This window comes from Leptodactylus fuscus, chromosome 10 (genome assembly GCF_031893055.1).
Source record: "Leptodactylus fuscus isolate aLepFus1 chromosome 10, aLepFus1.hap2, whole genome shotgun sequence".
Classification (NCBI taxonomy): Eukaryota; Metazoa; Chordata; class Amphibia; order Anura; family Leptodactylidae; genus Leptodactylus; species Leptodactylus fuscus.
The window spans coordinates 44,529,126-44,544,202 of record NC_134274.1 but is presented as its reverse complement, the minus strand read 5'-3'; the positions used below and the strand labels follow the sequence as shown (position 1 = coordinate 44,544,202).

The following is a 15,077-nucleotide window of genomic DNA, read 5'->3' as shown; positions in this document are numbered from 1 at the left end:
TATTAGCTTGATGAAGCAGAGTGTGCACAAGGGTTCAAGCGCACCCTCGGCTCTGATGTAGCAGAGCCGAGGCTGCACAAGGGTTCAAGCGCACCCTCGGCTCTGATGTAGGAGAGCCGAGGGTGCACTTGAACCCTTGTGCACCCTCGGCTCTGCTACATCAGAGCCGAGGGTGCGCTTGAACCCTTGTGCACACTCTGCTTCATCAAGCTAATAGAATGCATTGGCCAGCGCTGATTGGCCAATGTATTCTATTAGCCTGATGAAGTAGAGCTGAATGTGTGTGCTAAGCACACACATTCAGCTCTACTTCATCGGGCTAATAGAATGCATTGGCCAGCGCTGATTGGCCAGAGTACGGAACTCGACCAATCAGCGCTGGCTCTGCTGGAGGAGGCGGAGTCTAAGATCGCTCCACACCAGTCTCCATTCAGGTCCGACCTTAGACTCCGCCTCCTCCGGCAGAGCCAGCGCTGATTGGCCGAAGGCTGGCCAATGCATTCCTATGCGAATGCAGACTTAGCAGTGCTGAGTCAGTTTTGCTCAACTACACATCTGATGCACACTCGGCACTGCTACATCAGATGTAGCAATCTGATGTAGCAGAGCCGAGGGTGCACTAGAACCCCTGTGCAAACTCAGTTCACGCTAATAGAATGCATTGGCCAGCGCTGATTGGCCAATGCATTCTATTAGCCCGATGAAGTAGAGCTGAATGTGTGTGCTAAGCACACACATTCAGCACTGCTTCATCACGCCAATACAATGCATTAGCCAGTGCTGATTGGCCAGAGTACGGAATTCGGCCAATCAGCGCTGGCTCTGCTGGAGGAGGCGGAGTCTAAGGTCGGACCTGAATGGAGACTGGTGTGGAGCGATCTTAGACTCCGCCTCCTCCAGCAGAGCCAGCGCTGATTGGTCGAGTTCCGTACTCTGGCCAATCAGCGCTGGCCAATGCATTCTATTAGCTTGATGAAGCAGAGTGTGCACAAGGGTTCAAGCGCACCCTCGGCTCTGATGTAGCAGAGCTGAGGGTGCACAAGGGTTCAAGTGCACCCTCGGCTCTCCTACATCAGAGCCGAGGGTGCGCTTGAACCCTTGTGCAGCCTCAGCTCTGCTACATCAGAGCCGAGGGTGCGCTTGAACCCTTGTGCACACTCTGCTTCATCAAGCTAATAGAATGCATTGGCCAGCGCTGATTGGCCAGAGTACGGAATTCGGCCAATCAGCGCTGGCTCTGCTGGAGGAGGCGGAGTCTAAGATCGCTCCACACCAGTCTCCATTCAGGTCCGACCTTAGACTCCGCCTCCTCCAGCAGAGCCAGCGCTGATTGGCCGAATTCCGTACTCTGGCCAATCAGCACTGGCTAATGCATTGTATTGGCGTGATGAAGCAGTGCTGAATGTGTGTGCTTAGCACACACATTCAGCTCTACTTCATCGGGCTAATAGAATGGATTGGCCAGCGCTGATTGGCCGAATTCCGTACTCTGGCCAATCAGCACTGGCTAATGCATTGTATTGGCGTGATGAAGCAGTGCTGAATGTGTGTGCTTAGCACACACATTCAGCTCTACTTCATCGGGCTAATAGAATGCATTGGCCAATCAGCGCTGGCCAATGCATTCTATTAGCGTGAACTGAGTTTGCACAGGGGTTCTAGTGCACCCTCGGCTCTGCTACATCAGATTGCTACATCTGATGTAGCAGTGCCGAGTGTGCATCAGATGTGTAGTTGAGCAAAACTGACTCAGCACTGCTAAGTCTGCATTCGCATAGGAATGCATTGGCCAGCCTTCGGCCAATCAGCGCTGGCTCTGCCGGAGGAGGCGGAGTCTAAGGTCGGACCTGAATGGAGACTGGTGTGGAGCTATCTTAGACTCCGCCTCCTCCAGCAGAGCCAGCGCTGATTGGTCGAGTTCCGTACTCTGGCCAATCAGCACTGGCCAATGCATTTCTATGGGGAAAAGTTAGCTTGCGAAAATCGCAAACTGACAGGGATTTCCATGAAATAAAGTGACTTTTATGCCCCCAGACATGCTTCCCCTGCTGTCCCAGTGTCATTCCAGGGTGTTGGTATCATTTCCTGGGGTGTCATAGTGGACTTGGTGACCCTCCAGACACGAATTTGGGTTTCCCCCTTAACGAGTTTATGTTCCCCATAGACTATAATGGGGTTCGAAACCCATTCGAACACTCGAACAGTGAGCGGCTGTTCGAATCGAATTTCGAACCTCGAACATTTTAGTGTTCGCTCATCTCTAGCTGTTGGTAATTGCACCGATAGCTCTTCCCCTGGGGCACACAACGGGAATTCAGAATTCAGCGCACTGTCCGTTTTCTAGCGGTATATAAAACTGCTTGTGCCCAAGGACATGAAAGGTCCTCTTTAACACAATGTAGGGGCCACACGGTGGCTCAGTGGTTAGCACTGCAGCCTTGCAGCGCTGGAGTCCTCGTGTTCAAATCCCGCCAAGGGAATAAAACCATCTGCAAGGAGTTTGTATGTTTTCCCTGTGTTTGCATGGATTTCCATCCCATATTCCAAAAGACATACTGATAGGGAAAAATGTACATTGTGAGCTCTATGTGGGGCTCACAATCTACATTAAAAAAAAAATTCTGATTTTCCTATTGCTCACTAATAGGACCGCCTAGTAAGTGCAAATTTTATTTCAGTGGATAAGCGACAGGTGACAGTGAACCAATCTGCACTGCTCTTCCTGCTCTATAACATGTTGCTTGCAGATTGTACTGATATTTCAAGCCACGGAATCCACTACAAGTGTTGCACATCCTGCTGCAGTCGCTGCCTCCCAGACTTGAAGTGGAATCTGTGGCAGAGTCCACCCCCCAAATCCGTGTCAGATTCCTACAAGTTAATTTTTTTTTTCACATTTTTCTCCTTGTAAAACCCATGTCTCGCTTTAAAATTTTTAAAACGTGTTTATGGTAAATGTATACCAAAAATGTATTATTTTTTTTGTTTCTTCAGGAGTGGAGTATAGTGATGTCCTTCCGGACTCTTTCCCTTCAGCACCGGCAGAGTCTTTGCCACATTTTCTATTAGAACCAGAAGATGCCTACATTGTAAAGAACAAGCCAGTAGAGCTGCTCTGCAAAGCCAATCCAGCCATACAGATCTACTTCAAGTGCAATGGAGAGTGGGTGAACCAGAATGACCATATCACTAAAGAAAGAGTAGATGAGTTAACAGGTAACACAGCTGCATATATTGAAATGCGAAGTATGATGTGTACCGAAAAGCAGTGTAACTGCAATAAAACTTTGCCCCTACCCTTCACTGTTTACATGACTATACTATTGGACGCATCATTTTATTTTTTATTTTTTTCTTAAAGGGATTCTACCATTAAAATCAAATTTTTTTCTCGTTGACACATAGGAATAGCCTCCTACCTTTAGATGCGTATAAATCCCGGGTTTTTGCCGGTATGCAAATGAGTTCTCTCACAGCACTGGGGGCATCCCCAATGCTGCGAGAGAAATCTCCAGCACTGCCTCCATCTTCTTCAGGAACGGCCTCTTCACACGCCTTCTTCCAGCACTAGCGGTCAAACTTCTAGGCTTCGGGCCTAGGGCAGAGCCGACTGCACTTGCCCACAGGCCACAAGAAAATAGCCGCTTACTTACTGTGTAAGCGGCCATTTTTCTTGTGGCTGTGGGCATGCTCGGCCTGTGGCCAAGAAGTTTGAAGCCTGTGACAGAAGAAGACTCATGAAGAGGACGTTCCTGAAGAAGATGGAGATGGTGCTGGAGAGTTCTCTCGCAGCATTGGGGATGCCCCCAGTGCTGGTTGAGGGCTGGGGACCGCCCCCAATGCTGTGAGAGAACTCATTTGCATACCAACGAAAACCGGGATTTATACCAAATGGCGTCACGGAGAAGACATCTAAAAATAGGAGAAGAATAGCCTTTCTTAAGGCTATTCTTACATGTCAGCAAGAAAAAATTTGATTTTAACATAGAATCCCTCTAAGAATATAAGATTGTGCTACGTGTTTTCCAGTCTTGTTTACTCAGCCATTTATCATTTATCTCTGCCAGGATTTGTCGTACGAGAGGTCCAGATCGAGGTTTCCAGACAGCAGGTGGAAGAATTGTTTGGTTTGGAGGATTACTGGTGCCAGTGTGTAGCGTGGAGCTCTGCAGGCACCACCAAGAGCCGTAGAGCCTACGTCAGAATAGCCTGTAAGTTTCATCCACTCAGTGGTTAGCCCTATTGTTTGCAGCACCTGAGCCCTGGGTTCAAATCCTGCCAAGAACAATATCCGCATGGAGTTTCTACCTTCTGTCCATGTTTGTGTGGGTTTCCTCCCACACCTCAAAGGCAGTGATAGGCAATTTTAGATTGAGTCTTCCATGGGACAATATCTGTAAAGCTCTGCAGAATACATTGGCGCTATAGAAGAAAGCATTGTGAATAAACAACCCATTACTGACTTTCATATGTATCCAATATACTGTATATACTGTTGTGATGTACAGTAGGTGGCTTTCAGCTATATTGACAACAACGCCATCTTGTGGTGCTTTCAGAAAAGTGCATCTTAGTATGAAGCTATACTGTATACCTGTACTGATTCCATACAAAAATTCATGTTTCCTCTTAAAAGGAAATATATAATATATCTTAATGTACTTTGTGATCTCGTATAATAACATATTGCCAAATAAATGATAACACTTAAAGGGTCAGCTCAGTAATTAGATTTCTCTGACTATCCATTATTATTGATTATAATCCAGGTACTATGTGCCTGAGCAACACAGATCCTTAGCCTATCCAGTTCCCGCAAGAGCGTGCTTTGACCCTTCTGTCCATGTATTGTCCTCTGGGCTTGTTACCCGATTCCATTTCTGCTTGTTCACCCAGTTATGCTGATTACTATTAGGCTAGGACTGCATATTGTCATTGGCAACGATTCGCAACAGACCAAAGATTGCTGAATTGCCCCTGCGATGCCTTCGCTAATGTAATTGAATAGTGTTAAACTGCAACGCCGAAAGTGCGGAGACTGCAACTTCTAGTGACAAAACAATTAAGCACTACTGCATTTTTACGATTAGAAGTGGCAGGCGCTGCACCGTCAGGGTCTCCGTGTAACTCCATTCACTTATGTTAGTGAAGTTACAGATTGATATGTTTATCTTTGATCCAGTGATAGGAGTTGCAACCAAAGTCCCTATTTATCCCCAGCCTTATCGACCCCTCCCTGCATCTATTCTGTGCGCCTTCACCTTGGACTGATCTGGACTAGGCTTTTGCAAGACATTTCGGAGCTTTACAATTGCTTATTTGTGGTCCTCCTCTACATGGACTACATTGACAGCTAGAAACTTGGTAACATCTCCATGTTGAAGTCCTGATCCACATACAGAGGTGAAAGGGTGAACAGTGGGGAGACTGCTTGGACAACATCCTTGAAGGTGGCTAAAGCCAAGTGGTTCCACATTTGCAGCACCTGTTTTTATGGAACCAAAATAACCAGTACTTGCTTTGTTGTCCTGAGCTTTTATTTCTGCCTAGATGTATTTCGTTTTATATTTTTATTAAAAAAATGTTGTTTTTCTGCTTGTAGATTTGCGGAAAAATTTTGACCAAGAACCTCTAGGCAAAGAAGTACCTTTAGAACAGGAGGTGTTACTACAGTGCCGTCCACCAGAGGGTATCCCACCAGCCGAGGCAAGTCCTTTTGACTCCTATGAGTAGATCAATTGTGTTGAATTTGTTGAAAAATCATCCAGTTATGGCGTAGGTCATGGCCTGTGTGGTCCTTAACCCTTTTTATGCTGGACTCCTCTCTGTTCAGGGATCCAGGGTGGGAAGGAAGTTTGTGTATACTGCCCATATACTGCTTTGTGTCCATTGCAGAAACGCTTGGCTATTTCTGTAACTGTCATAAACTACAATGGAGAAAGACTTTTGCATGCTCTGAATAGTGACAAACTGCGTAGCAGGGGTCCCCATGCTCTGCATAGGTTCTAGAAATTGTATCAGATGGTATTCACGATCAGGATGTTTAATGGGAATGCCCCATTAAATTTTATTTTGGCCCTCGGGAGTGTCACCATTTAGCAACTTGGCCCTCAGACTGTGCACCCCTGGCCTAGGTACAGCATGGCATCTGCTCCTATATCTGGGCTAGGCCTTGACTAAATCTGTTGAAAATCCAAGACTGCTATCATTTCCTAAATCTACAGGCGGATAATTTGCTTACAGTTAAAATGGATGATCTCCTAAAGGAAAAATATGTTCAGCTGTCGAAGCGAACGCGGCCGTCCCAGAAACAGTTGCGGCAGCTTTTAGTATCCAGCAGGGGCTAGCTCCCGCAAAGCTTTGGCAGGTAGATCTCAGTGAAGAGGAGGGAGATAAATTAGCCCCGTCCTCGCGGAGGCATTAGCGTTGTGATGGATGCGTCCACATTAAGGGAGCCAGGTTTTATTTTTTAGCAGATTTGTTTTTATGAAGCTTCGGATTTGTTAATGTGACATCTAATAAGGCACTTAACCTCCACACCTGTTCATTTCCTAATATTTGACATTCTTTGGCTGTGACGCCAGACCTTCTTAGTTTGGTAGTGAAGACCGTTATGAATGTCCTTATAATACTTAGCATTAGACTTTGTCTAAGATAGATTGAAACAAAAGAGAGAAGAGATTAAAGGGATTCAATCATTAAAAAGCAATTTTTTTGTCCCTAACACATAGGAATAGTCTTAAGAAAGGCTATTCGTCTCCTACCTTTAGATGTCTTCTCCAAGCCGCCATTCGGTAGAAATCCCAGTTTTCATCGGTATGCAAATGAGTTCTCTCACAGAACTGGGGGCGTCCACAATACTGCAAGAAAACTCTCCATCGCTGCCTCCATCATCTTCAGGATTGGCGTCTTCTTCCGGGGCAGACGGTCAAACTTCTAGGCTTCAGGCCTAGGTCAGAGCCGACTGTGCATGCCCACAGGCCACAAGAACATGGCCGCTTACTTACTGTGTAAGCCGCCATTTTTCTTGTGGCCACGGGCATGCGCAGTCGGCTCTGCCCGAAGCCTAGAAGTTTGACCGTCCGCGCTGGAAGAAGACGCTGATCCTGAAGAAGATGGAGGCGGCGCTGGTGGAGAGTTCTCTCGCAGTATTGGGGACGTCCCCAGTGCTGTTTGAGCTCTGGGGCCCGCCCCCAGTGCTGCAAGAGAACTCCTTTGCATACCGACAAAAAACGGGATTTCCACCGAACGGCGGCGCGGAGAAGACATCTAAAGGTAGGAGAAGAATAGGCTTTCTTAAGACTATTCGTACGTGTCACCAAGAAAAGATTTGATTTTAATGGTAGAATCCCTTTAAGCCTAGGACATCATTATGTTCGCCTCTCTAATAGAAGCTGCTCTCATAGTCGATTCAATTTGGATTGCTTTGTGACATGTAACCTTTTCAGACATTTGCAATAATCTTCCAGCCATTCTGGTTCAAGGAAGACTAATTGTTGTTGATCCTGAGGTCCATAAGCTATTCATTTTATAATTATATGTTCTTTGGTTGTCTCCCTCTTATCTCCCATCCCCCCTCCTCTTCTCGCTTACTAGGTGGAGTGGTTAAGAAATGAAGACATTATTGACCCTACGCAAGACACTAATTTCCTCATCACAATTGACCACAACCTCATAATTAAGCAGGCCCGGCTTTCCGATACTGCCAACTATACCTGCGTTGCTAAGAATATCGTTGCCAAGCGCAGGAGTACCACGGCAACGGTCATCGTGTATGGTGCGTATTGGGAAAAATCTCAAAGCTTCTAAAAATGTTAGTGTAAGGCTGGTCTTACACGACCGTATTGAAGGTACAGTCCGCAAGTTGCTGATCAGCAACACTAGTTGCTTTTTGGCAACATAGACTCCGCAGATGTCCGTGTCATGCCGCACTCACCCATAGAGTTCTATGGGCGAGTCCATGCAGTGCCGCAATTCATGACCATTACGGACAGTTTCCACAAACTGCAGACCACATTTGCGGCCCGGCCACACCACAGATAAAATATCCGGTGCTGTAAGAGGCCACATTGAATATAATGTGAAAACCCTCAATTGCGGACTTACATTGCGGCCGTGTAAGACCAGCCTAAGAGTGTGGTTATCTGATAATAGTAAAATATGCACCTGGGATACGCCATAGTAAATTTGGCAGGTGAAGGTTGCGCGATTCATCATATAATGCTGTATACAGGTACAGAAGATCTATCAAGCCTTTATCAAAAATTTAATTTTAACATGAAATAGATTTTCAAAGGTAGCATTTGGAACAATGAAGTTTCTATCAACTTTTCCATTAGCTGTAGTAACGGTGTATTGGGCCTATAGAGCAAAGGCCATAGAATCTGATGATATTGGCAGGGTGAGGGTTGGTTCACACTAGCGTTTGGAGACTCCGTCCCCTATTCCGCTGGACTTTTTTTTTTTTTTTTTATATTGTAGATTGTGAGCCCCATATAGGGATCACAATGTACATTTATTTTCCTATCAGTATGTCTTTGTAGTATGGGAGGAAATCCACGCAAACACGAGGAGAACATACAAACTGCTTACAGATGTTGTTCCTGGCGGGATTTAAACTCAGGACTCCAGTGCTGCAAATACACAGTCTTAGAATAGGGAAGAGAAAAAAGGAAAAAAAAATACTCGGCCCGCGATGGAAAATAAGGCCATGTTCAGATTTCCACTCCCAGTTTAATCAGAAAATCCAGCACGGATGCCTTGTTGCCATGGCCAGGAACAAGTAGAAAGAAATCCAAAAAGAGATTCGGAATCCAGCCGGATGAGGCCAGTAAAACTTAATTTTTATTCAGTTATTCCATGTAAAATCTTCCAACACAAGCGTCCATAATCGAGCCACAGTCAACACTTTTTCGTTTTTTTGCGGACCTGAAGAATGTGAACCCGGGGTTGGGCATATGAATTCATCCCCTGATGTTTTTGTTTTTTCTTCAGGGCAGATAACCGCTGCCAGATGTGTATGGTAGTGGCCTATTCTGTTCTCCCCATTCATAACACTTGCATGCTCAGCCAAGTCGTCACAGGTTATGCCAAAGAACTAGAGAGAGGATTGTAATGATGAGGCTTATGAAAATATCTCGCTACAGGGGGCAACACGGTGGCTCAGTGGTTAGCACGGCAGCCTTGCAGCGCTGGAGTCCTGGGTTCGAATCCTGCTAAGAACATCTGCAAGGAGTTTGTATGTTCTCCCCATGTTTGCGTGGATTTCCTCCCATTCTACAAAAGACATACTGATAGAAAAAAAAAAGTACATTGTGATCCCTATATGGGGCTCACATTCTACATAAAAAAATCTATCTATCTTTCTTTTTATTGCAACAGTGGTGGAGTGGTAAACTAGATATGCTGACCTCACATATGTAAAGTATGGGGGCGAGAAGACTGTTCTAGCCAATGTTTTCAGTATAACCAGAGCTCTTGTCCTAGTAAATATCAGTAAATGTCGGATGCAGAAATATACCTTGCCTGTAATCTCCAACTGCAGTCAGTTTCACTCTGTATAACAATTATCCAGAACAACCTGCCATACTTCGACTCTTTCTGCCGCCAATAACTGTCTGCAGTGCTTCAGGTGAACTAGAAGGAAAAACATTGACCGCATTTATCGCTGGGCACTATATCAGCTTATGACTTTATTTGATGATTTTTATATATGTTGCAAATGCATGTCACTACCCCAATGATCATTAATTGGTAACAGAGTTCATTAAAGTGGTAGTTGTCAATTATACGTCCCCTCGTACAGATCACGTCCTACGAGCCTGATGTTACAACCCATAGGAATGCTATCAATCAACATGTTTCATTGCGTGCTCAGCACTTCATTGCTTACCAAAAATTCACTGCTACTTATGTCTGCCTTAACACTCATTCAAGACAATTGCCCCCAAAGAGACTGAAAATTGACATATTTTGTCTTGTGGGTTTGGCTTTTCTCACCCCTGGCGATCAGCTTTTATCACTCAAAAGCCACAAATAACTAATTTGCTACAATATGTCATCTGGCATAGAACACGCATGAATCACAGGCCGTTCATGTTATGCATGGACGGGATAGCTTGTTCAGATGGGGCTCATGTTCCCCCTACTACATTCATATGCCCTACACAAGCTTATGAACAGGTTCTTTAAAGGAATTGACCAGTTTTAAATTTAATTTTAATATCTTGGAATAGCATGAAATATAAAAAAAACAAAAAAACTTGAGTCTTCAGTAGTTGATACCTTTTTTAATGGCCAACTAATAAAGATGACAGATTACAAGCTTTCGGGATAACTCTGATCCCTTTCTTAGGTACAGATTACAAGTTTTCGGGATAACTGATCCCTTCCTCAGGTATAGTACTAAACCTGAGGAAGGGATCAGAGTTATCCCGAAAGCTTGTAATCTGTCATCTTTATTAGTTGGCCATTATAAAAGGTACTACTGAAGACTCAAGTTTTTTTTGTTTAGATTACATATCCACTGGCTAACACGGTACAAAAACCTACTTTTTCCTTGGAATAGCGTGGCAAAATAGGGGAGAAAAAAGCGCACTTGCCTCGCCTATGCACACTCAGTTTCTGTTCTGCTGCTCACCACGTCTCATCCAGTCGTTACTACTTGGTCCCATTTTGAGAAACGGGAAAGTCCTCCTCGTCCAATCATTGGCGAGAGGGGTCACCTTTTGGGGCCAGTTAGCGCCTACGCTGGCATTTTTGAGGACTTCATATGCGTCCAAATGGGAGCAGGACCTAGTAAGTGTTACGAGAGAGGTGCAGGGATTGGTCAGGTCAGGTTAGATAAAAAAAAAAAAAATCAGCCATATAAACCTCGTTGAAAGGGAGAAATATGGAAAAAAACATTTTTTTATCAATACTGATATGTACAGTAGTCCATAGCGGTAGTCAAGGCACTATAGCCGTAGACGTGAAGGCAGATATTTCCCAGTGATTAAATGTGCAAACCACAACAGTAATGGTTAAATTAATCAGAAGAATGCATGAGACAATGCCGAAATGAATGGCGTTCATTAGGGACAATATGCATACTTGTAATCCAAGGAAATCATAATAATTTGACTGATGGTTAATTTTTCTACACAGAAAAGCTTGCAATTCAAGTAGCAGATGTCTGCGGAAACAGAACTAAAGACCGCTTTGCATCTCTCAGAGTAGTAAATTAATTACATCTGCTTATAATTAAATAACCATAGCACCTGTTATTGGGGTTTGTGTGCCAACTTTACCCAGCCGACGGTGGGTGGCATTGATTTTTCCAGACCGGACCTTGACTTACCAGATGGTTATAAATATTTTCAAGTCATTAGTTAAGACAACTATTATTTTTCTCTGCTGATTTTTCCTCTGTGTGTTATCAGCCTTGATAGGTTTCATAAGCCATCAGTCTATTCTGTAGCCCTCTAGGTCTTGTCAAAATGGATTTACAAATGGCCGCTTCTGCTCTTCTCTTGTGCTAGTGAATGGAGGATGGTCATCGTGGTCCGAATGGTCTCCATGCAACAACCCGTGTGGGCGCGGAATACAGAAGAGGACGAGAATGTGTACAAATCCAACGCCACTCAATGGGGGTGCTTTTTGTGACGGTCAGCCATTCCAGAAACTGACTTGTACCACTATGTGCCCAGGTATTTATGCATGACCGAGCCAGCAATGCAATAATAGTGACTGTGTGTGGATACAATAAATTCCGGTGGATTTACTGTAATTCTTGCATTGTTATATCTTTGTTTGCAGTTGACGGAGGATGGACTGAGTGGAGTAAATGGTCAGCCTGCAGCACCGAATGCACACATTGGAGGAGCCGAGAATGTAATGCACCTACTCCAAAGAATGGGGGCAAAGATTGCAGTGGAATGTTGCTAGACTCCAAAAACTGTACAGACGGCTTGTGTATGCAAAGTAAGTGGTCCCCGAAAATATAATATATATTACATTACATGTGTTGTATGCAATTAGGTGGCTGAAGCCCCACATTGCGGAAACGCAGCTTTTTTTCTTTTGTTGCAGATTTTGTTTCATTTTTTTGAGCCAAACCCAAGAATGGCTTCAAAAGGAATGGGAAAAATATAGGAAGTTCTTATACTTCTACCTTCTGCTTAATCCACTCCTGGCTTTGGCTCATAAAACCGCAACAAAATCTGCGTTTCCGCACCGTGGGGCCTTAGCCTCAATGTATGCCCCAGTACTTTGTCTAATAAGTCAATCTTGTAAACTTGCAAATGCATCATCTATCCAATACTTTCTCCCCATATCATATGCTTATAGCTTCTGAAATACGATGCAAAAACCGAAGCAGCAATTCATGTAACAGTGTTGAGAGTTTTCCATTTCATCATTGATTTTATTCCAATTGTCTCATTTCTCATTGTCCTCCATTGTGATGGCTCCATCGTTCACCATGGACACTAATTTCATTTTGGTTTTTTTGTTTCTAACAGACAAGAGGGTGTTAGGTGAGCCAAAAAGCCATTGTAAGTTTCATTTCATCGCTTTAATTTAATTCATCCTTGTTTTTGTTTCGGTTTGCTTTTTTTGCATGATTGATCACTTTGCTTCATTGACTCCACAACATTGAGGTCATGTGATTTTAGGGTTTACTCAATTAGGGGCATCTGTCACAACAACACATGCGCTGTGGAAACAGCCACATTGTTCTAAACAGCAGTATATCTCACAATGCAATCTACAGAAGGAGACACAGCACAATCTGAAGTGTTAGAGACACCCGATATAAAGGGGTTGTTCAGTTGAATAAGCATTTGAGGTCTTCGGAGAAAACCTGCCGCCGCCATGACAATGCTATCCAACCATCTGGCATGTTGTTATAAAGCAGGAGCAGCTTGGTATAGTTTTGTGGAAATAAAGAGGGAGTAGAACTGGAAATGTATTAACTGACTGCAATCCCTGTTCTTTACGTAGATGTCCAATGGGTGGTCTCACTCATGACTGGCCGCATGCATAGAGATGGCGGTCAATAACTGATTCAAACCACCCATTAGACTCCTTCATATTAAAGATAAGGGATTTACTAAAATGGGCAAACCAATTTCTTTATGCAAAAATATCCACTTTCTAGAAAAGGCAAACGAGAAAAAAAAAAGGGGGGGATAGGGGCAAAACAGTGGCTCATTGGTTAGCACTGCAGACTTGCATCACTGGAGTCCTGGATTCAAATCCTTCCGAGGACAACATCTGCAAGGAGTTTGTACGTTCTCCGCCCGTGTTTGTGTGGATTTCCTCCAAAACCTCAAAGACATACTGATAGGTAAAGATGTACATTGTGATACCTATATGGGGCTCACAATCAACAATAAAAAAAGATTACTATAAACTGTGAAATTTACACCATTGCCTGACTGATATAAATTTCAGTTTTGGTACATGGGTCCTCTCGGTGCTCCAGAATTAAGAGGACGGGGCTTCTTGTACACAAGTGGAAGGATTAAGACTGGCATAGGAAGCCCCATTCTTCAGCTCGTCCTGCTTTGTAGCATGCTGCTTGCAGATCACACTGCATGTTTAATGAGACAGGTTTCATCCAAGTCTGCAGAGCTGCTGCGCTCTACAGTTTTCCTGTATTAGGTTAAGTTCACAAAGGGTTTTTTGGTCCAGAACCTAAGGCGGAGGCTGCACTGCATCGGCATTCAGTCACGCACTCCGCTCCGGATTAGACCCAATGAATGGGCCTAGTCGGGAGGAAGGAGTGTCTCACCTTGCGATTCGGCCTGAAGAATGAACATGTCGCTTCTTTTTTCCGGGAGCCGGAAGAAACGGCTCCTGGAAAAAAAACATCTGACTGGCTCCCATTGATTTCAATGGGAGCCGTCTTTTTGGTCAGGGTTTTGAGGTGGATACGGCCTCAAAATCCTGACCAAAAAAACCTCGTGTGAACTTACCCTTAGGATTCCAACCTTTTGTCTTCCAAACCAACAGCTAGTCCTCTATAAGCCAGTGGCAAATATACTCTGTTGTCGGATAGTAGGATAGCTAGTGCATAGAGCACACAGCATGATATTTGACAAAGGCCACATTTATAATTTATATGTATTATATTTATTTTTAGTATGGCTTGTGTTTTACTCGTCTTATATTAAAGCTTATTATGGGTTAATGAGTCCAGCGGGCGGTCCTACCAATTGATAGACTGTTCTCTGCGTGTCTTCTCTACCTACCGGATGCCCTTGGTTAGCCGGCATTGAAATCCTTAAATTACAACGTCTACTGAAACCATATTAGTCGGCTTCCTTCCTCCCGCTCTGCAACATGTTGCCTGCAGATAGATCAGCATGTTCAGCGTGACAGGTTCACTTTTGATGACTCCCCATAGAGTCATTATAATGGCAAACCTCCCCCTAAATATATTGAATCAGCTAACAAAAATAGCCAGCTCCACTACTGTAAAGGACGGAGTATAATTTATATCCCATTACCCTTTGGCTCGTTCATTATGTTTAATGAATATAAGTGCATGGTGTGCGTGTCGAGTATGGCAACATCAGCAAATAACTTTTTTGGGGGGATAAAACTAGTTAGTGCATTGTCGGGAAGATCTAAGTTCCCCTTCATCCTTCTCGCCGTAGACCATTTATTACAAACATTATATGAAGCTGCTGTATAAACAGGGTCTAGGAGGGACAATTAATTAAAGTACTTCATAAAATATTTAACTCGGATAAATTATTAAAAACAATTATACATGGCTGTAGGAAAGGAAGGCTTGGAAGTAAAGTGCAATAAACATTTTAGGAAAAAAATAATAAAATAAAAAATTTCACCTGCAGAAACCAAAAAATTACAACTCTCAGCTGCCCTTTGATCTATTAAGCAGCTAAAATTTTCTTGGTGAAGAAAACAAGACACGAGTCAGATAATATACTGATAAAATCTACCAAAGGAACAATTGTCCTTGAAACCCATTCTTGAAGGAAGGTTGCAAAAAAGAAAAAAGCATCAAAATCTGCAACAAAAACCACTGCGTTTCTGCAGTGTGGGGCCTCAGCCTAAAGGGAGTCTAT

At 43.9% G+C, this 15,077-nt stretch overlaps 1 protein-coding gene across 1 annotated transcript in view; it reads left to right on the top strand.

The window, feature by feature from the left end:
- The window catches only part of UNC5B (unc-5 netrin receptor B), a 154,100-nt gene that overhangs the window by 122,426 nt on the left and 16,597 nt on the right, over window positions 1–15,077 (top strand). The window contains exons 2-7 of the mRNA XM_075257432.1: window positions 2,995–3,216; window positions 4,068–4,211; window positions 5,603–5,706; window positions 7,597–7,777; window positions 11,520–11,687; window positions 11,797–11,961. Coding sequence (XP_075113533.1) covers window positions 2,995–3,216; window positions 4,068–4,211; window positions 5,603–5,706; window positions 7,597–7,777; window positions 11,520–11,687; window positions 11,797–11,961 — 984 coding nt within the window. The remainder of the gene's footprint in view (window positions 1–2,994; window positions 3,217–4,067; window positions 4,212–5,602; window positions 5,707–7,596; window positions 7,778–11,519; window positions 11,688–11,796; window positions 11,962–15,077) is intronic.